Source organism: Ailuropoda melanoleuca, chromosome 10, assembly GCF_002007445.2.
Source record: "Ailuropoda melanoleuca isolate Jingjing chromosome 10, ASM200744v2, whole genome shotgun sequence".
NCBI classification, from domain to species: domain Eukaryota; kingdom Metazoa; phylum Chordata; class Mammalia; order Carnivora; family Ursidae; genus Ailuropoda; species Ailuropoda melanoleuca.
Genome location: NC_048227.1, coordinates 44,930,243 through 44,953,743, shown reverse-complemented (window position 1 = coordinate 44,953,743; position 23,501 = coordinate 44,930,243). Strand labels below are relative to the sequence as shown.

Genomic DNA, 23,501 nt, shown 5'->3' with positions numbered 1-23,501 from the left:
AGTAACATTTAAGAAATAAACTACAGAAGCAAAGAGAAGTTAGAGAAGGGAATTTCATTTCTTTCTTCTTTGTAATTGCATTAAGCGAGTTAAAACTACAAGAAACAATTTACCATAAAATAAAACTTAAAAATCTGGGGATCTGTCATCTCTGAGAAGTCTTTGCTATAAATACCAGAAACAACTCAATTTACTCTATATTTCTTTATAGAAAGGATAGGGAAAGTTTGGAGTTTTAGGCGAGATCAAACTTTGTGCCTATTATAAATAAAGGCAAATCATGAATGACAGATTTTTCTTTTTTTTTTAAAGGGAGAAACAAGAGGACAAGAAGAACACGGAGCTCATCTGAAACATGTGATCAAGTTACTTTGCCGTGACCTTTGAAATTGGTGATTTGGCAATTAAGGTTTTAAAGTTCTTCCTCTCAACATTACCCACCTCTTGAATTGCAAAGTGTCCGAAACTGACTAATTAAACGGATTTCTCCACGCAGTCGTCCTTCCTATTTTAGTTGGATGATTCAACTGGAGATGTTGGTTATACTTTTTATTCTCAGTTTCCCTTGAAAGATTGAAGAATAACAATTATAAAATTGAATAATTATTGGAACGTATCAATTTGCGAAACAGGTCTTGCTTTATGAATTTAATGCGTGTTAACATTCTTTAAAATTAAGTGTAATTTATGCAGCGAAATGGGAAACGTTCAAATTGGGGCAATCCAAAAGAAAACCTCAAAAAATATTAAAACATATAAGAGAAATGATACGGAACCTTCTTAACGTTCTCTCTTCGTGTCCTACTTCACCTAACAAACTATTGTGAGATGATAGGGCGGGGGTGAGGAGGGCACCTGAAACAAAAGACTTCCTTTCTCCACTCCCTTTTCCTCTGTTTCTTTTGCCAGAGCTTGTTGCAAACTCTTGGAAACGTTGTTTGAACATAATACATTTGGATACTTTTATTCTTCCAGGGACTGTGCTGGGTGGTGCCTAGAGCTGACTGCTGTCGAGTAACAGAAAAAAGAAAAGTAGAAACCTTTCAAGAAATGAAAAAAAAACAAAGTTACCCGACCCGCGGAGGTTTTGAGTAACAAAAAAGTAAAAGGCACTTTACTTAAAGACAGAGCTTATTTCACTTCCCTGGCTCCGTGCTTGGTATCTGAGAGATGGCTTGCATTGCCTCTGGTTTCTAAAAGATCACGAGGAGTACCGCTATATATACAATACTCTAAGTTGGGAGCGTTATTCTCGGATTGATTGTGCTCCACGAAAGCTGCGGTTGCTAAAAGCCCAGTGCCCACAGCAGCACGCACCTCTGCTGCCATCCGCGTCCTCCCTTTCCGAGCTTCTAGCGAAAGCTGGTCGCTCGGAACCTGGAGGGAATCCTGGACCCGCAACCTGACTCCGCTTGCCGCCGATTGGCTCGCGCCCCGAAGCCCGCCCCCGAGGCCGGGGCGGCCTTTTCACCGGGGCCCGCCCCTCGGCCCTGGGAATCGCCGCCTGGCAGGCCGGCTAAGACTGCCAGTCAGCCCGAGTGGCGGAGGCTCTCTGCTCGGAGCCCCGCCCCCTCCCCCCTAATTGATATTATTGGAGTGTGGAGCAAGCGGCCGGTCTGCAGTCGGAGACTTGCAGGCAGCAAACACGGTGCGAACGAACAGGAGGGGGAAAAAATAAAAAAGCTAAACGTGGAGCAGCCGGCCGGAGGTCGAGCAGGGGAATCGATGCGAAAAGCGCAGTAAAAAAGACCCACTTCGGAGCAAACAGCATTTAAAAAGCTACGACTCAACAGAAACCTAAAATAAAACCTGCTCATGCACCATGGTTTTTCAAACTCGGCACCCTTCATGGATTATTTTATGCTACATCTGGCTGCTCCGCTTTGCACACACCGGGGAGGCGCAGGCTGCAAAGGAAGGTAAGGTGATGGGAACGCAAAGTTTGTTCTGACTTATTTATTTAGCGGTCTACCTGCAGGAGCCGGCTTGTCCGCGGGGCTGCCGGCCGCGCCTCCGGCGCGGGGCGACCCTCCCCCGCCGGCTCCCCGCCCCCTCACCGCTCTCGCTGCTCCCGGCAGGCGGGCGGCAAGCTGGGCTACTCCGAACCGCCTTCAGCCGGGGGCCCGGGGCCGTCCGCCCGACGGGAGCGGGATTTCTGGCGCGGGCAGTCCGGAGGGCGTGAGCAGCAACGGAGAGCGGCGGGGCGGAGTGGGGTGGTGGGGGGGAATGACCAGCGAGCTCGTTCTCTAGGATCGCAGGCAGGTCAGATCTCTTCCTCTAGTCCTCTCCTCTTCCTCCTTTCGGTGTTCGCCTCTGGTGGGGTAAGCTGCGGCCGGAGTTAGTCGGAGACCGGGGAGTGCAGCTTCTAGTGTCCTGGCCAGCCCGTCGCCGAGCGGCTGGTGTCCCGAGCCTTCCCAGAGGGGCCGTGACTTCTGTGAGCTCTGAACGCTCGGGTTACTAATGAAGTGCTCACTGCGTCGGAGGAGGCGGCGCGGGCCTGCGGTTGGCGCTCGGCCGCCGGCGCGGAACAATAACGCCGCGGAGGTGAAACGAGGGAGCCGTGCGCGCCCCGCGGCGGGGACGTCTCCATTCAGCGCGCACCGCGCGTGGGTCCCGGCGGCCGCGCTGACATCGGAGTCCATCGGGCTCGGCCGACCGGGGAGGCAGGGGGCGGGCTGGGGCTGTGGAACTGATAACGAGATGCCTCCTGGGCGACTACAAGTCCCCAAACATCTGTCCGGCAGTTGAGTCCGAGTGGTCAGACCTTGCGAAAGACCTGGATCCTGAAGGCTAGTTCTGGGTGAAGAGAGGAGATTTCCTTTTGGGCGGCCAGATATGCCTGTATATGGTTATTATTATTATTTTTTCTTCTCCTTTGAACCACTGACAAGGTAAAATACCTTTCGGTGCCTGTAGTTGGAGCTGGGGAAAAATAAATCCTCTCAATGGAAATGTCTTGCTTCTTGAGCAGTGTCAAAATCTCCCCCCCGCCCCCCGTCTTCCGGACTGTAAATCTAACGTTGATTTCCCGATATTTAAAAGAAGAATACTAATAATTAATTGTTCCTGAAGTATGGAGAATGGAGGAATCTTTATCAGATTTAGGTCATGATGGTGATGTGGGGCGGGGGGGAGGGGTTGTGTTCGATACTGGTTCTCGCTTTATGTAGCCCTGAAAACTTAAGTGATGTCGTGCTCCTTTTTTCCATTCTCTTCGTGCACCCCTCTTCGTGCACCCCTCTTCTTTCACTCAAACCACACCCCCAACCCAACGCCACGTCCTATTTCTTGAGCCAGCCTGACCTTCTGACCCCAGTTTCCCCATCTGCAACCAGTGTTGACGCTAAACCCATTCAGAGAAATTTTCAGAGAAAACCATGACTCCGAGCTGCCGGTTACGCGTTAGCAGATGAACGGACGTCTGCCAGAAACACACACCCATACACACCAAAATGCACGTTTCCATTCTCATGACATTAGCGATTAGGAACATTCAATCCTGGAACCTTGTACTGATCGCTCCGGAATAGCGGGACCTGAGGAAAAGTTTGCACGGCTGCGGCTGAGCCGGGCGCGCGAGCTCACGCAGACCCCGCAGGAGTTTGAGCTATAAATAACTGCATCACTAGGGGGAGAGGTTCCTGCAGCCAGAATGTCTCGCTCGCTTGCTTTTCTCTTCTGGGTGCAAGATACGTGAAGAGGATTCTGATTCTAGGAGGCTGAGTTCTTTAAATGCAGAAGTGAGATGTTTAAAAGGTGGGCGGGAGGGCGAATGCGCCCCACTTCTCAGTGGCGACGCTCCCAGCGCGCAACGGATTTCAAGAGCTGCGGTTCTGGAGCGAGCAAGCCCCGAGGGGCGCCGCGGCACCCAGGGGCGAGCGCTGGGAACCTCCTCGCGCAGGTGCCAGGCTTCCCGGGGTGACCGAGGGTGGATGGAGGAAGATGAGGGACCTCCTTCCTCCACTTTCCTCATACGTGTTCTCTCGGGAGGTCGGTTCCCGCTACTGGGAGCGCAAGTGTAAGTTAGAGTCTGACGCTTGGAGGCGAAGTGCAGCTGCTGTTTTTCCTCTTCGTAAATGCCGCCGCCGCCGCCTCTCCCTCAAAGGAGACGCTTCCCGAAAGCCTCTCTCCTCCGCCCTGCTCCTTCTGGAGCTAGGGCGCCACTGGCTCCCTAGAGGGTCCAGGTCTGGCGGAGGCGTAATGGATGCTCGGCGCGGCGGGCGCGCCCGTCTGGCAGCCCCCGCCCCGCCCCGCCGAGGGCCCCGCCCCGGCCCCCGCTGCCGCCGCGGCTCGCGCGGCCCTTAGGTGGCTTGGCCCGGGCGTGCCCTGCATCTTGCCCCTTGCCTTCACCCCCGCTCAGAGGGCTTGGAGTCCCGTCCTGTGCGCCCCAGGTCCTGGTCGGCCCCGGGCTACGCCTCCGTGGGCGTGAAGGGAGGATGGCGCTCCGCTCTCTGAGCGGGAAAGCAAAAGTGCGCACTTGCGGGTTTATCCAGAGAGCGGACGACGAGGAGACACACTGATCACTTTAGAACTGCTTCTGATTAAACGCTCAGGGGCTGGTTTCTGTTTTGTTTTTATTTGTTAGTTTGTTTCTCTCTTGTTTGCCATCACAACCCCTCCGCGGTCCCTGGTTCCCACCTTAGGCAGTGCTAAGGGGTAACAAAATCATCACATTGCTTGTTTCACTCTCCAAAATGACTCGAAGGTCACCTGGGTTTAAAATCCACTTGTCTCCTGTCAGTGCAGAATACAAAAATAATAGTAATAATAAATTATCTCCAAAGGAACTGGAACCCATGTTGTTTCGTTGTGCTTACTCTCTATTTTTGAGGACAAAAACAAAATAAACTTTAAACTTTACTTTATATAAATTAACTAGTCCAACGGTTTATTGATGTTCCCAGTGCGAAATACAATTTGGTATTTTGAAAGTGTGCATTCCCCACCCCCACCTTATCTGAAAGAGAGTCAAGTGTTTGTGACCGAGGTTTGTGCTTTCATGGTCTTCCCAAGAGTCTTAAGTGTAAAACATTTTTACAAAAAAGTGTCTCTTTATCTATGTGTTTTCAGTTGCAGGGAATAACCTTGACTAGAGCGAAGGAGTTGAACACATAATCAAAATGTTCCTTTGTTTTCTTAGCGTAACAAATTTCCATTATCTTTTAAATGCACTTTTTTTCTCTAGTGATTATTTGAAAGTTCGTATAAGCATATATTTTATTTAAGTCCAAATTTTAACATTTTGCTGAGGTTGATGTTATGCATATTTACAAGCTTGGAAATATATTCAGTATTATTTCTGGATAAATTGATGCATTTGTTAAAATGCTGTAGAGTCAGAAATATTTTCAAAGAATAAAAACTCATAACTGCATCAGTTCTAGAAGAGTGAATGCTTTAGGAGAGTAATTGTCTTAAAAAGCAATAAAATATATTGAATTGGAGGTATGGTATATATTAATGTGTAACATTTGAATACATTATCTTATATTACTATCAAGAGCATTTGTTACATTTATATACATGTAAGTGAATTGTTTATGCTTTTTGATAATATAAAAGTGGAATAAAACTGTTTTTAAAAGTCAAGTCAGGAACAAAGTCAAGTCAGAGTTTAAATATATCATTTTGCGAATTAGCTAATGCTTTGAAATATTTGGAAATTAAAAAAAATAGAAATATTGAAAACAGATGTTTGACTAACCCAGAAATATATCTTGGAAATAATGGGCAATTTACTTTTCTCATGATGACATTGCTTGATATAATTTTCTATTGTATTCATTTTGGCTTAAGAGAAGACACCCTGTGGGAAAGTTTTAAAAAAATAAACTCCAGTTCTCAAAAGGCACTAGGAAATAGTTTTGGCATAATATTTCAAATTAATGACTAGCTGAAGACAAACATGGAATTACATTTTATTATGTTCATGTTATATCTGACAAAATTTGGAGTGCTCAATGGTTTATAAAATTCTTGAAAATATATAATTATTATAGAATCAATATACCACATATAATTTTTTACCCTTACTTTTATGATATTTTTTGGTTTTTAAACATATTTTAATATTTTGATTAAAAAATACCAAATCTAATATGGTATTTTTGCATCTTTTCTCCTTAAGAAAGGGGAATATACTTGTATCAGGTGGGTATTCATTTCATCATTCATTTACGTAAATAACTGTTTCTATATCTTAGATCATGAAGTGATCATTATATAAAAATTAGATTCACATTAATAACTTTTACAAATATGTTTACATTTTTTTATGTAACATTTGGAAATAAAACTTTCTTTTTCAGTACTACTGCTGGATTCTAAAGCACAACAAACAGAGTTGGAATGGATTTCCTCTCCACCCAATGGGGTAAGTGCTTCTCCTCATAAAATAGCACCTTTTATTTTTTAAAGTAAGAAACAAAACCTCCCCCCACCCCGTGGAATTATTCACATTCTTCATATTTAAACTGTTTTAATTCTAAATGTCTCATTCAAAATTTTGTTGTTATAACGAGACATTGAGTTCTTTGAGTAAGAGAAGGTATACTTAGTACTTGCGGAAATGGATTTAAAAAAAAAAAATCTCTATAACCATAACCTTTTGAGTTCTTATTGTGAGAGGAATCATACCTCAGGTTCCAGGCTATAAATGCTAACTAATTACAGGGAACATTTCCTTCACAAACTCACTTAAACCTCTTTAGTTGCTTTATACTTCTTAGTATAATCACTAGGTAGGCTGTATGTAGTTCTTTAAAACAGTATGTGATGTGTTTCTTCTTTTAAAAACAGTTTTAGCATCATTCAAAATATACTTTAAAAGGTAGCTAAAAGTATAATATGCTCCATATTTTAGCATGGAATTTGCTGTAAAATATTATTTGGATTCTCCAAATTTTTATCATGTGCTATCTGCTGTTATTAATCAGAAACAATGGCAGAGCATGTATATATTATAGTAAAAGTGCTACAGTAAATATGAGTAAAAGCCATCCAATAAAAATCTATGAAAGTATAAGTAAACCCTAAAAATATTCTGACCATTACATTTCACATGTCAGGAAAAGTATATTATTTACTTAAATTTAGTTCAACATCTTTGTCTTTAGGTCTTATTTTCATTGTGAGAGAGGGCACATACTTTATCCCTATGAAGAACGGGGGCTCTGAGAAAGAAGAGTATTTATCTTATTGTTATTTAAGTTGATCTTCCTTACAGTATGAAACGTACATGAGGATATAAAAAGTGTAACAAATTTTACAAAGAGAATAAAAATCTGAAAGGGATTTTTGAGTATAAAAACAGCATAAAATCAGTATGTCATGAACTGGAAGTCAGTTTAATAATGCAAAATGTGAACAATGCAAATCTTAAAATATTCAGATTTTTTTATTCAATTAATATTTGAAAGATTACTTAAGATCATATTGTAGTTATCTGTATAGGTCAGATTAAATTATGAAGAAATGACAAGTATTTTAAAGATTAACTATAAAAAGTGCACTGAGTTTAAGGTAGGAATGTCATACTTTTCTCGTAAGTTGAATAGTTTTCATGAGTAAAAATATACATTTTAGGAAGACATTCACAATAAAAAAGAAACACCTTTCTTACCAATGACAGATGTAGCCCATTTTCTACCATCCATCAATTAAAACAAATAGAGATGGAGGATAGTTTTTATCTCTAAGGGGAACTAAACTGATACAAGATTGAGGTGATTGTAGTATTTCATCAGTGTAATCCACAAAATGATAAATTTTGACTGTCTATGTTATCTTTGACTCAAATTGGCATTTTATCAGTCCAAATATCTTAACAGTTAACCCTACCTATCTGTAGGAATCAACAGATAATATTAGGAAATGATGCTTGACAATATTTTTTATACATAAACTAGATTGGCTTGCATGTGATTAAATATCTCACAGGAAATAACATGTTATTAAGATACATTTTTAGAAAATATTTTTGTAAGTATACTGTAAAAGCACAGTATCTGAATTAAGACTTCTTTCCTAATGGTGTAATTTGTAGAAATGATTGCAATCTCTTAGAAAAGTGAAATAATAAAACAAGAGTTGTATTAAATGCATTTTGTAGTCTCACTATTTGTGATCTATACAATAGTTGTCTTGAAATTTTCCCCTCAGGAATACACTTTTAAATAAAAATTAAAATTAACTGGGTTTCATGAGTAGTGAAATTGATTTTTCGTACATAAAACAAAGTAATATGATTTTTCTTGAAGTTAGGGAAAGGAAATCTTGAGATATGCCTTTATAATAATTAGCCTTGGTTTCTTCAGGCTGGGGAATTGTTAAAAAGAGCACATTTATCTTTAGAGCTTTTGATTTCTTGGTAGATATCATTATTAGTTTTACTTCTTTTAATAATTTCGATCTAATTAAGAGACTAAAATCTCCCCATCCAAATGGATGAATTTGGGTATATTTGGCTAAGTGCCATTCAGACAGATTATAAGCAGCTAACTGAAACAAAGGGAAATATGCACATCATTAACTAGTCACAAACTCAAGTTGTGTTGAATAAAACCTACACATGATAATGGGTTCTTTGCTGCATTTGAGGACTTTGATATGTATAATAAAATTGCAGCAAATATATAATATCGTATGAGAAATCTCTGAATTATAGTATTTTGCTAATTTGTCAGTTTTCTAAAAAACAGTTTTAAAAGTAGGTATTAATATTTTAAAGTATTTTAATAAATTGATTCTCTAATCAAGTTTTACAGATAAAACTCATTACCACATGCTTATTAGTTTATTTTCCTCTCTGCTTTTCTTGAAATGATGCTTTAAATATTGCATGCTGTGTGATTTTGGATTTGAATACTAACATTTTCATATCTGACATTTTATATTGGGGAAATGAATACAAGTAGATGATGATTTCACGATTAAGGTAGCCTAAACATAAAGTGGGAAGTTTTGTAATAATGGTAAGAAAGGACATAATCAGCTGTTATGTTAGACTTCTAGGATATTTTAGGTGAAATGAATTTATTTGCTAATGAGTGGTATAGATATTATTATACATGGCTTAACAGTCTTTAAATTGTTGCAAATTCTGCTAAACTTATTATTTTCCCTTTTCATGAGAAATATGTTTGCCGTCGTATATATTGCATCAGCATATGAATGGACATTTTTAAACATGTGGTATTTTTCCTGTCAAAAAGCTTATTACTGAAATATGATCCGGCATGCTGATTTGCCATGTACATTTGATTGTCTATTGAAAGCAATTTATTTATAAAGATGAATCATGCTTTTATAACTACTTATTTATAGTTATGTGGCTTATGTATGGTATTATATATAACACCGCAATAAATAAATAGCTCTGTAAGATGTGACTCCCTTATATCTCATTTTGGAAAGATTGTAAAAGATTTTGCATTGTGAATATCAACATGTTGTGGACTGCTTTTATATTTCGGAGCACTCTTGGCATTTTCTTCCCTGTGTTTTTTAGGTGCGCTAAGTTTAACATCAACACTTAAAATGTCAACTGAGTTATCAGAAATTCTGCCATGTATTCATATGCATATGCATTAAATGGTAATTTAAGTGATTGTGTTGTGCGCTTAGTCTATAAAAATTATAATCTCAGTGGAGACTATAGACATAAGCAAACATGTAAAAAGAAACACTAATACACTAGCAAACAGATATTAAGCAAAATGAAATATTTATTTTATGTACAAACGATGCAGGCAACCCGAAAGATGTGCCGCTACCAGGATGAAGCTGAACTAAGAGTCCAGTTACTGTTAGCCAGGGTAGGAGTCTACCTGACTCTTTCGCAGATCATCATTTGTGCTATGCTAAAGAAGCCTCATGTACTTTCAAAATAAAAATGTTATTATTATTATTATTTTTGTTGAATGACTGATCACCTTTTTAAAACATTTTACAGTGGGAAGAGATCAGTGGTTTGGATGAGAACTACACCCCGATCCGAACCTACCAGGTGTGCCAGGTCATGGAACCCAACCAAAACAACTGGCTGCGGACTAACTGGATTTCGAAAGGCAATGCACAAAGGATTTTTGTAGAATTGAAATTTACCCTGAGGGATTGTAACAGTCTTCCTGGAGTGCTGGGAACTTGCAAGGAAACCTTTAATTTGTACTATTATGAAACAGACTACGACACTGGCAGGAATATAAGAGAAAACCTCTATGTAAAAATAGACACCATTGCTGCAGATGAAAGTTTTACCCAAGGTGACCTTGGTGAAAGAAAGATGAAGCTTAACACTGAGGTGAGAGAGATTGGACCTTTGTCCAAAAAGGGATTCTATCTTGCCTTTCAGGATGTAGGGGCTTGCATAGCTTTGGTTTCTGTCAAAGTATACTACAAGAAGTGCTGGTCCATTATTGAGAATTTAGCTATCTTTCCAGATACAGTGACTGGTTCAGAATTTTCCTCTTTAGTCGAGGTTCGAGGGACATGCGTCAGCAGTGCAGAGGAAGAGGCGGAAAACTCCCCCAGGATGCACTGCAGTGCAGAAGGAGAATGGTTAGTGCCCATTGGAAAGTGTATCTGCAAAGCAGGCTACCAGCAAAAAGGGGACACTTGTGAACGTAAGTAACCCGTGCTATTAGATTTCTACTTTGCATTTTTTTTTTCTATTTCAGTATCAGAGATGTTGAGTCTTAGTAGTTACTTAAACAAGTGAGTCTGTGCTACACCAGCATTTCTGATTCAGCTGATCTTAAGCGAAGTCACTATTGAGCTATCAATGATTCCCCACAGTGATATCTGCACTGATGCTATGCAATAAATATTGGCAATAATGACACTTGTTACTAAGATTTAATTTGCCCTGTGTTTGACCTAGAAGTCAACAGTTGCACATTGGTCTATGAGATTTAAGAGAGGAGAGTGAGCAGAGAGAGGTGTGACATTAATCAGGATTCAATGATAGGGGATTCCTCCTGTTGTGAAATCTGTATTGTCTGGATTGTAAGTAGCAGAAAAGAGGTGGTTAAGGAGGCTGCTAACAAGAGCTCTGTTGACAGGGCACATACAAATATATTTCTAAACTTTTAGAATTTTTTTATAAATAATGAAACTTTGATACAAAAATCATCAAATTTCACTTGATAGATCTCTGAGGTTACTTCTGCCAAAGCCATATTTCTTTTCTGGACTAAATAACAAAACAAATGCTTTTCTGATAAGTCATGTTATAGTGGACCACATTTTTTGTGGAAGTGGACCAAAGTAAAGCTTTAGTTACTATAATACATCAGTTGGACGTTCTCTGTGTTTTGAAACAATAATGCCATGCGAATTAGTGAACCTTTTCCTTCGTTTTGTGAAACTGGATTTTCTCTTATATAGTATTCTGTAGTCATTATAATTGGCCAGTATTTTTCTATTTAAAGCTATGTCACATGGACCTTCAAAACTGATAGGTATTTTTCTGGTTTTGGATATCCCAAAAAATTCTATAATAAGGTTATATTATTTATATATCTTTTAATTTATAAGGAATAATGCATTCTGAAAAATAACTTTTATATATTCTTTCAAAGCCAGCAACATAATTTTAGTAAGTGGAAATCCTAATTAATTTAGAAGGGACTACAACTAACGGCATTAACTTACTATACACAAATACTCTTCCATATGCTTTATATATACTAGTTCATTTAATGAAGTAGATTTCATTATCATGTCTGTTTTATAGAAAAAAAAATTGGTGCTATCAAGGGTAAACTGCTTGCTTGTAGTTACTTTAGGAAGTAATATCTGTCTTAGCTTAGAATCAAATTCAGGGCGCTTTGATTCCCGAGCCTGGGCTTTTAGCAACAATATTGACCTGGTTTCTGCACAAAGCAAGGAGAATCCTAGCAAATATTATTGTTTCATTGCTGAATTCAAATGTCTTGCTCTTAGTAATTTGGTATATTACTTCCCTATAAAATTCTCATTCTAATAGAATATTTAAAGAAATAATAGTTTAAAAAATATTCAGATCCGTGTTGTCCAATACAGTAACCAGGAGCCACATGTGGCTTTTAGGGTCAAAAATTGGCTATTCCAAATTGAGATGTACTATAAGTATAATTTGCACACTGGATTTCGACAGCTTAGCACAAAAAAAAGAATGTAATGTATCATTAATAATTTTTATGCTGCTTACATATTGAAAGAATCAAACTTTAGGTATATTGGGTTAAAATGTTAAAATTAATTTTGTTTCTGTTTATTCTTTTTTAATGTGGCTGTTGGAAATTCTAAAATTACATACATAGCTCATACTATATTTCTATTAGAGTATTTAGATGGAGTAACTGAGCAAATATATTTTTCTATCCTGATTGAAGAGTTAAATCCTTCATGTGGATGGCCACTAGTATATAAAATACAGAAGACCCAGCACTCAGTTGTCATCCATGCTATAGCTAATGTTGTGAAGTGAACTCCGGGCAAAACACATGCTATAGGTTTGGGTTCTAAACTAAAGACCGGTTTATCAGCTTCCTCTGACACCCCTTTGAAGGAGTCAAACCTGTCTTACCCACTGTCCTCTTTCCCTCTCCCTTACAGTGGTAGGATTTCTTATTGAGTAGATCATCCTGCAGGTTCCATAAATGTGGAAATCAAAAACTGATGAAAATTTATCAGTACTAGTAGGCAGAATGCTATACCACTGGGGAAGTGTAGAAATATTCTTAGTGAACTAATCAATTCAGTGAAAGGCAAGGTTCTTATTGACTTGAAAATAATTATAATAAGAAAATTTAAGAACATACTATTACACCTTAGCTGTAAAAACAGCCAATATGAGTCGTATGCAGATTTTGATCGATGTGAAAGTGGAATTTAAACTTTTTAACAATTAAAAGTGGGAAATATAATAAGTAAAGCAGGAGTATTTACAAAAATGCCCAATTAAATCTGTCTAAGAAAAGTCTAGGAAATAACATTAAAATCCCTGCTCTTTTAAGGCTTAAAGATTTTTAAAGAAAATTATTATATTTTTTTTGTATCATTTTGTGTAACTTAACCTAAATGATTTCTGCATTTATTTGTTAAAAACAAACAGGAACTGTTTGCTTTTTATACTTACAAGTATAGAACTTAGTGAGGAAACAGTCTTTAGCTGCAATAAAGGCATTTACCATGAGGAAAGACTCCCAATTTCTTCCAAATCAGCAAAATAATCTCATTAAATGTGGTACTATTAAAATTATCCACATTTATTTATTTCAGTTTCAAGAATTGGAACCACATTTGAGTACCAAAGTTATTGTCACCTGCAAACCACACTCAGGTAGTTAAAAATGAAGTAAAATGACTTCACTGTCGTCTGCATGAATCCTGCATTGAAATAGGTGGAATTAGGTATTAGAAAGAGTTCATTAAAAAAACTGTGATTAGTCATGATGCCTCCTTATGGTTCAACTGAAAGAGTATGTGTGCACTGTTGTAAGTCAAGTAAATTGTTTATCACATAACTTTCTTAATTTTTAACCTAGGTGATGTTGACAAAGGAATTAAAGACCTTATACTTAACTACGGCACTATGTTGATTTGCAAAAACACTTCCCTCCTTGGCATAATTCCAGTGCATTGCTGTGAGAGTACTTGCCTCTGGAATCAATCCAGGCCTGCCTTTATAGTATTTCTCCTGTTTCCTTTCAATGATCCTGTTAAGAGTTTGAAAACAAATTCCAGTCCCATATTGAGGAAAACTGAAGTGTTTGGAAGAGGATGGTAGTGAGTCCCTAGCCAAATGAGGGTGGTTAGCCACTTAAAGGCAAGCTTATCAAGGCACTTTGTAGAGTGGAAGTCCATGGTGATATGTGTTAGAGTGTAATTTGAAATATGAACAACTGTGAAAACTGATCACAGTTTTGATTAATTGATGTAAGAGCTTTTTTTTCTTCATGATTTTGAAAAAAAAAAAACCAAAACCCTCAATTTTGAGAACCAAATGTTTCTCAAGTTTACTAATGTATGGAGAACTTTTATTCTTTATTATAATGCTTTAATGAAGACATCTCTTCAGTTTTGGAAAAATATGTAATTCCAGTTGGTTAGCCAGCTTTTATTGTTAAAAAGTCATTTAAAAAAATTTACCGTGAGTTGTCATAGCTTCTGTGCAAGCTAGCAGATTATATTATATTTTACATATATAAATATATTCAGAAGACTAATAAAATTGTATTCCGAAATATATTTTGAAATTTTTGGAACTTCTGTCTAATTTGATTTCATTTAAAAAGTAGAATAGCATTTGTCAAAGTGTGTAGCTTAGTATTATAACTTGGGTTTGTATGGGTAATTTGCAATTTACACTAAACAATCGTGTTCATGTTATTGATTAGTCCTTACCTTATCACTAAGAGATGGAAAGTATTATTTTTTCTTTCTCTTAACGTATGAAGAAACTGAAGCTCAGGGATATTAATACGTAAGAAATTGGGTAGGAATCCAGTATCCTGTTTACCAAATCAAGTCTTTTTTCCACCACTGCACTACACTGCATCCTAAAATTTGTCCTGAACTTCAACCAATGGATGGATTCTAGTTACTGAAGAAATGGTGAAACTTTGTTCTAAGTAAGGTGACCATATGCCTCATTTGTCTGGGATAATTGTTCTGTTAACACTGCCTCTCTTTGCTTTCCAAAGTGTTCCAATTTGGATGATAAAATATATGGTCTCCCTAATTGTAAAAAATCCAAGGATGTTATGCAGTTTACATGCATCTATATCAGATCGTAGAGATGGGATCTACTTGCATTATTTATATTGCTTAATTTTGATTTTCTGAATTAAAACAAAAATTTAGGAATTTCTTTTTTGATGATTTTAATGTGAAGGGGAATTACAATACTTTTAGATTTCTAATTTTTATTAAAAGGAATTTCCCTAATAGTTGCTTCTTAATATTTTATATTAATATGTTAACAGGCTTGTCATTATTTTATTAACATATAATTAATGGACATCTATATAATTAAATAAAAACATCGATTCAATCTGAAAGCATTGATAATATTAAAATCTGTGTTGATTAGATTTTTGAAAACCATGTTTTGGTTTTTGTTTTTTTTTTTTCACAAAAAAGTAGCACGTAATTTGTACTATCACTTTTTTATGAAAACAAATGACTCTTCATAATATATCGTTTATAATCAAATATAAATAGAGAAGTAAGATACACTACAGGATTAATAGCTCAAATGTAGAGTCACAGTTTTCAAACTCTGGATCTATGACATTCCAGATGTGTAAACTAGGGCAATCTCTCTAAGCCTTAATTTCCTTAAGTATAAATAGGGCTAATAAGAATAGTACCTTCCGCATAGGGTTCTTGTTAGAAGTGGATGAAATAATGCATGTAAAAACCCTAAGAATAGTATCTGGGACATAGCAAATAATCAATGAATGCTTGCTATTATCTTGTTATTAATAATGCAACAAGAAATTTGCTAAGTAGAGAAATCTCATGGCAATGAATGAATGAGGATAGACCTTACAGGCCACAAATAGTTAAATATCCTTTAAGCCAGTAATTTCATCCCTGGTAACTTATAGGAGAAGATACTTCAATGACAGCAAAGAATTTTTTATGTAATCTTTTCTTTCTCCAGCAAGGTATACAATTTGAAATATTGGAAATAACCTAAATGTCCAAAGTTAAGTACATCACCTTGATTGAAATTAGTACTTAAAATATCAGCCATGTGATATAGGAGTTTTAAATTACTCACTATTAATAATTTTGAATGAAAATTAAAGAATAAAATTTTGCAGATGCCGATATTTAGAATATACAAGATATACATAGGGAAAAGAATTGATGCAAGCATAAATAACACAATTGTTGTTTCAGACTGGTGGGATCTTGGGTGATCTTTGGTTCTCTGAGTTTTTAAATTATGTTGAACATTGACTTATTTTTTAAAAATTTTAAGTTATGTGTAACCTGCTATTTCCTATAACAGCAGCTTGAATTATATCTTGAATATATGGGTTTTTAAATTAAGTTAGCATCTGTGTAAAATACAGGGCTCAGGTGATAGAACGGTAATAAGTAGAGGACATAGTTTAAATAACTTAAAAGGGGGAGATTCAAGGCCTTCAACAAAGCAGGTCATAAATTTTGTTTGCTTTTTAGTTATTCAGAGATGGCAAGAGCTTGTTATAAGTGTTTTACATGTGTTAATTCATTTAGTCTCAAAGAGGGATGTTACTAACTCATTTAATCTGGTAGGTAGGCAATATCATCACTCTGTTTAAAGGACAAAAAAATACCCATACTGAAGTATTACATTATTTACCTATACTAAATTATATATATGAGATGCATATATATATACATATATATATATATGTATACACACACAATACGTATACAGACATTTACATATACACATGATGTGATAGATGCAAATACACACACACATGCACACACACATTTTTATATAAGGAAACCAAAGCCCAGTGAGAGGTGGGTTAAGTACCTACAATTGCATAGAGTGGTAGACTGCTGTTTAGTCAAGGTGGTTTGGCCGGGAATCCTTGCCCCTAACCAATACAATGCCTACATCTTTACATTTTATCTATTGCAAAGTCTTTTATAAAAAGAAATGTTCTTTCAGGATCTTGAAAGGTGCTACAAATCTGAACTTTTTTTATGTATAATAATTTCAAAATACTTCTCTGTCTTTCCCCACATCTTAAATATTTCATCTGCTTTGCCATTATCTTTCCTATCCCAGTTCTTTTTTTCGTGTGGCAGTCGGAATGCAGTTTTGTCAAACACAACATAGATAGTATATTACTCTATTAATCAGAAAGTTTCAGGCTCCTTATTACCCATAAAAAATTCTCTGTTTTCTAGACTGGTATTTAAGTCCCTCCAACTTGACCCTAATCTTCTTTTCTAATATTCTGTCCCATATTTATCATACTCAAAGTCCCTGTTCCCCAGCCTGGTACTGATCTGTCCTTCTACGGTAAGTATGCACATAGATATTTTTATGATACCCTATTACTTAACATTTGGCCCCAAATAAACTGGAAACAAACAAACAAATGCAATTACCTTTTGTATCTTAATCCTGCACATTCCTGACTTCTTCAATGACCTCTCTCTTCCAAATTCTGATGGCAATTACTGGTAGTAACACTCTCTTGGTACTTACCATGCCTTGCTTTTTTCAACCTGCAGTGCCAGCTAGCCTGCGTCAGCTGATTGAAATTGTGCCTTTCCTTATAATTTCAAGTTAAATGCCTCTTACTCCCTGTTAGATCATGTCTTCTTCTGGTTACTTATAAATACTTTGCCCTTTCCCTGTGGGAATCATCATATGTGATCTGATTTTTTTTTTTTTAATTTATTTGTCAGAGAGAGAGAGAGGGCACAAGCAGGGGGAGCGGCAAGCAGAGAGAGAGGGAGAAGCAGACTCCCTGCTGAGGAAGGAGCCTAATGTGGGACTTGGACTGTATCCCAGGACCCCGAGATCATGACCTGAGCTGCAAGCAGACGCTTAACTGACTGAGCCACCCAGGCGTCCCTGCCATCTGATTTTAATCTTTATTTGTAATTCCTTTTACAGCTTCTAAGGTCCTTAAAAACCACAACTTACTTACAGTTTTCTACTACCGACCATGGTATCTACCTAGCGCAGTTCTTGTACCACCTTAGTCTTCCAATAAATGTTTTTCAACTTCTTAAAGACTTAATCATACACTGCCCACTGCCAAGGCAAATATTTTTTTTATTTCATATTCATATCACTATTTAATTTCTTGTTGTATATGGCTGGTCTTTATGATAGCCTTAAACCTGATGAGTATGAGAATTTTCTTCTCCTCATGGCATATAGCAAGGTGATAGGCTAATCATTAGAAAACCTAGATAGGAATCTGCTCCAGATATGGAATTTATTTCTATGAAAATAATATAATTATTTATATTTATTCATTGTCATATTCCCATTCTCTGTCACAGTCTTTGTGTGTCTTTCTTTCAACTCCTACGTCTCCCTCCTCTAATGAAATGGAAGTAATTTCACCTTTGTTACTGATATCTATGTCTTGAGAAAGAGAGCGTTCCAAGAGCCTGGTAACATTTTCTAAAATAAAAAGGTCTTGGGGTGCCTGGCTGGCTCAGTCGGAAGAGCATGCAACTCTTGATCTCGAAGTTGTGAGTTCGAACCCCATGTTGGGTATAGAGATTACTAAAAGAAAATAAATAAACTTAAAAAAAAAAAGAAAGTCTTGAAGTATATTTATGTTGATCTTATATGGGAAAGTGATTTTTATAAGATTATTTTGCTTCCAAATTATATATTGTAAATATTATCTCGAATTGCAATACAAAGTGAAATAATAGACACAAACCTGAGAAATCAAATCCTAAGCTAATATTCTATTCTATAAATCAGAAATTAAATTCAGTATCTTGTCCAAATATATTTCTATTTGAGCCATAGCTACAATTTTTTATACTCTTCGATTATTCACTTTCGGAAGCTTGTAATACTTGTTTAAGGCATCTTTGCATAGGTAATATGTGTGGATCTGAAATTAGTGCCATCTCTATGCTTCTGTCCCACAGGGCCTTTTATCGTGTAACTACTGTCTGTTATCACTTTCTTCTGTCCTTTACGGAGATATTTGCTCATAATTCTTTAAAAATATAGATCAATGTCATGGTCATAGTTAAGTTAGAATCATATTACAATTTCCTGTGGACACCGTAGACTGCACTTAAAATTATACTGCTTTTTACTCCTCTTCAATCATCTTTGTATGTGCCCACAGTGCACTGAACATGGTAACTATTCACTACATAAAGGATAGGAAGAAGGAATATCTGAAGTGAGGAGAAAATAAGGAAGCGAGGAAATATGAAATTAATGTGTAGGACTTACCTTGCTAGGATTTATATGACTTCAGAACATATCTAATTATCCTAACTTTGGCAAGTATATGGTCAAACTTTTATATTTCCAGTGGCAGCTTAAATTGTCATTAATTTCTGGCACACAGTGTGATAATATAAATCAGTGATACCTGCAGATTTTGCATTTGATTTATTTCTGTATTAAACTTCTAGCCATTTCCTCTAAGATCTTACATTATAATTATAATCCACAAAGGATTTCATTTATGATGATATTGTGTGTAATATAGTTATTTTGTACAAATAACAATATTATTTTCATGGGAGAAATTTTACCCAGCTATACATTTGATGTTTTTCTATATGTGTATAAAAATCTGATGCATGATTCAGAGAGGAAAATTTCGGAAAGCCTCTTTATTCTAATTTTCCTCACATTTAAGAGAATTTAAGTTATCCCATCCTCTGCAAAATATCTTACTAATTAAGCTTATAGAGGCACATCTTTATTACAATATTCATGTCATGTTATTATGTGAAAAGTAGAAGATTACATGCATATATATTTGAGGTTTTAAAAAATCTGGTAACAAAAGCAGTTCAGCTTTGAGTTTGGGTCAAGTTAACAAGTTATAGACATTATTTTTTGCTTTCTACCTGTGATAACAACTTTGTTAAAGATTATAGAATCTGTGTGTATATATATCATAGTATTTTTCCCATATAACAGCATTTCACAGGAACACAGGAAAAGATATACCTTAGTTGAAGTAAATGTGTATATTTTCCCTCAAATTCTGTGGTCTTATGAAGAAGTATGGAAGGTTTATTATTCAGTTTACTTTGTTTAGTCTGGGGTCAATGAATGATACAGAAAACCAGGGAAAATACATTCTGGAGCATAGGAATTTGAAATTTGTTTCAAGGTTATAATTTTTGTGCTGTGGGTTTTGAATTTTTTCATTTGAAATGAAAAAACTACTTACTGTTGATGATGATATTATCTCTTGCTTCTAAGAGAAAACCAGGAGGCTTTGAAAGGACACATACTGTGTTTTATACTTTGTTTCATGTGTTACCTAACTAATACTTACATTTGCTTCTCATCTGTGGTGATGTTAGCCTCCCACCTGCACTGAAGGCATTAACGCTAAATTACAACCTTTTGTAGAATACCTAAATTTGGTGAAGGGAGCACCATGATGCTTTTACTAATAAAATAGACTGTCAATCAGATATAATTATTACCTGCATATCTTACATTTATCATTTATTAAAGTTAGTTAACAATCTATTATGTTAGTATTACCTACTTTACTTTTTAAGAAGAACAGTCTTTTTAAAAGAGAGTAGGATAAGAAAGGGATTAAGGATGGGAGTGGTAGGTGTGGAGGGGTAGAATATATCTAAAGAATTGCTAGATATGACAAAAGTTTATTCTAAGAAAAACTGAATATTTATTGGTGACTTTACTAAACTACTCTGTATTTTCCCGTGATTTTATGTTCTATGTTTATTTAGTAATTTACTATCATTAGCTAAACTAGTTCCCATATAGACAATGACATCAAACGGTATTAATTTACCGAATGACATTAATTAATGACCTTAATTTAAACTAGTAAGATTGGCTTAAATAAATAAACTTGATTGATTTTAAAATCATTTCTTCATATCCACTATTTTTAACAGAAAAAATAACTTATACTACACAGTGTTCCTATTTCAGTTGACCTTTTCCTGTAAAGTAGTTTTATCCTTGAAAAGAGATGTGAGATAGGACAGGAATATATATAACATATATATAAATTCATTATAATAAATCTGTTCTGTGGACATTCTTGCACTCCTTGAGGGTATAATCCCTTCCAAGACAATTAGAATCATAAATTCTTGGAGTTTGAGTGTACCTTAAAGATTATCAAAAATAAATTAGAGGGGTTTTTTTTTTTTTTTTTGGTCTCTCTCTCTCTTTTTTTTTTTTCAATAAGTGGGACAACTAAAGACCTCATTTATAGTTCTAACAGTTCATTCATGAGAGATCCCAAAGTAAAATCAGAACTTACTCTTTCCAGTTTCTTTTCACTTTGACATTACACACACAATATATATTACATGTACACATGTATGTACATACATATATACACACATATATGCACACACACACACACACACACACACACATTCACTGCCCACCTCTACCTGCCCCAGGGGTAAAAAATCATACATCAACATAATGGAACAAAAAATTAAGTTTATTTTTTCCTTGACCCATTTTTAGATTTCTAAATTGCTCTGCACTAATATTTTAATTTGTAAGTGCTCAATAGTTAAGACTTCTTTCTCTGTGGAAATCTCAATTGACTTTTACAAGGAGGCTGAAAACTCTTATAGGATATTCTTGGATTATTGCATATATAAAAAAGAAGAAAAAAGCAAAATGAAAGCTACCTCAGCAATGTCATTAAATTTTCCTTCACAAAGAAAAACATTATAAACTAACTTTTACTCCTTTATTTTCAAGTAGATTGTTTTAGGTTTCCTCTTCCATATAAGAAAGTAAAGTCCTTTTTTTTCTTCTTTTTCTTTTTTTTCTTTCTTTCTTTTTTCTTTTAATTTTCAATTCTTGTAGTATTTTACCTGCTCCTAGGTAGGTAATTTTTAACAGTTAGCATGTTTTGGGTATTGTGACAATTGTACATAAATGGGCTTTCAAAGATAGTGGACACCTCTTAGATTATCAGAAACCTAGAATTTGGAAGGGAGCAGCAACTCTGCTGTTTAACCTTGTGATTTCTGACTGGATCTCCTCCAAGAAACCTTCAGACCTTAGCCCCTTGGACCTTGCAAGGGCAGAGGGACAGTCAGCCTTCTGCAAAATCTGTTTCTCAAACTGACCTTTAAAATTAACACATGTTAAGCTTTGACATTCTGGTTGTGAGCTGGAGCTGGGAAAACATGTGGCTCTAAACTTAATATGTTGAGACAATATTTTAGTTTGCAAAAGAAACCTGATAGGAACTTTTAAAGTTTGCTATTTCAGCCATGCTTCTTGCTGTTTCTTGATGTTTATTCTGCACAAACATTATGCACATGAGTACTGTTTTTCAAGGCTGAACTTAATGGTTTGGTCATTTAACTGCTTTTTAACTTTTTCCAATATAACAACATTGCTATTCACTTCAAATTTCATACAGATCTCTCGTCGATTGTCGATTTTCAAGATTACTCACCAGGCCATCACTGTATGTGTAGCCATCCTTCTTTCTAATATCCTTCATCCTTCAGTGTGGTAAAGTGGGTGTTCTCTCCCATCCCCACTCCCTCTAGCTTCTTTCTTTCGTTCTTTCTTTCTTTCTTCTTTCTTTTTTGTTTTAGTTTCTTCTTTTTTCACCCCCCACATCTTTTCCTATAGTGTTGTAGACTTTGACAATAGCTTTTCATTTACTTTTCAGAAAATTCTGTGCTATTCCCCGGTTTGAAACTTTTCAGAACATACCTTCCCATCTACTCAGTGGATTAAAATAGTGAGAGTACTTACCCATTCTGCGTTTTCACTTATTGAAATCCATGCATGTAGTTGGCAACATTATGTCTTTTTGCCTTCCTTACATGACAGTGATTCCACGTATTATAATTTGGTGTAAGGCATATCAATTAAAAAACATTAAACCTTATTATAACTATTACTCATTATTATTGCAAATTTTGATCTAATGATGGCATATCTTTGTGTTTTGAACTACTTTCCGTCCTTTTATGTTTTTGGTAGAAGTGTTAATTGGGTCTAAAGAGGAAATCTAGTTTTTACCTCTTCAAATCATTGATAATGTTCATTATTTACAAAACTTTATAAAATTAAACTTTTAATATTAAATTGAGAAGAGACTTTCAAAATGGTAAATTTAAAAATAAAAATCACAACTCATAATATGGGGCAAAATTTTATAATTTGAATTCTAACTTGCATTTATTGAGCTAAGAAAATAAACCATACTTTGATCAATGCTGGAGGTCATAGTCCCTTTTGTAACGTTTGAACTGTGACTATATAATTCTAGAATTAGCATTGTAAGTCAGTATCATGAAGGAACTTAGTCAAGATGTATTTATGAATGCTTAATTAGTTAAAGTTCTTAATTCCTATTTTTCAAAAAGCTATAACAGTTTTGTTATGGTATGAGATAGGGGGATAGAGGGTGGGGACTTAACAACAAAGGAGAGGTGTAGTAATAATTTAAATGGTTTTTTTCTACCAGGAAGGCAGATTAAGGGTGAATACAAAAGAGAAGCAAGGTTAGGATACTGCCACAACTTCTTCTGATCTTTAGTTTTTTAAGGATTTTCTGTCATTGTATACTCTGTTGCAGAGACAACAAACTACGTGTTAGGTCTGTAAAAGACAGCATAAATATTCAGGGGCCTGTGAATACAGCTTATTTAAGCTTATATGATACAAGCTGAGACAAGGTTGACTTGTTGAAAAGCAAAACACTAATGTATACCAGAGTTCACATTCAGCACATCTTTCATTGCAGCCCCTTGCTTTTGTTTTTGCTTATATATATATATATATATATATATAT

General features: G+C 36.1%; 1 protein-coding gene across 6 annotated transcripts in view; it reads left to right on the top strand.

Moving 5' to 3' along the window:
• The first annotated feature begins 1,579 nt into the window (after positions 1-1,579).
• The window catches only part of EPHA7 (EPH receptor A7), a 163,491-nt gene continuing 141,569 nt past the window's right edge, over positions 1,580-23,501 (top strand). For 2 of the 6 annotated variants that reach the window (XM_034670841.1, XM_011226305.3), the window contains exons 1-3: positions 1,583-1,919; positions 6,309-6,373; positions 9,953-10,622. In XM_034670841.1, coding sequence (XP_034526732.1) covers positions 1,823-1,919; positions 6,309-6,373; positions 9,953-10,622 — 832 coding nt within the window. In that variant the 5' untranslated portion in view covers positions 1,583-1,822. Of the gene's footprint in view, positions 1,920-6,308; positions 6,374-9,952; positions 10,623-13,529; positions 14,021-23,501 lie in introns of those variants that run through there. The other 4 variants (XM_011226304.3, XM_002920297.4, XM_034670842.1 and 1 more) reach the window with 3 other exon arrangements.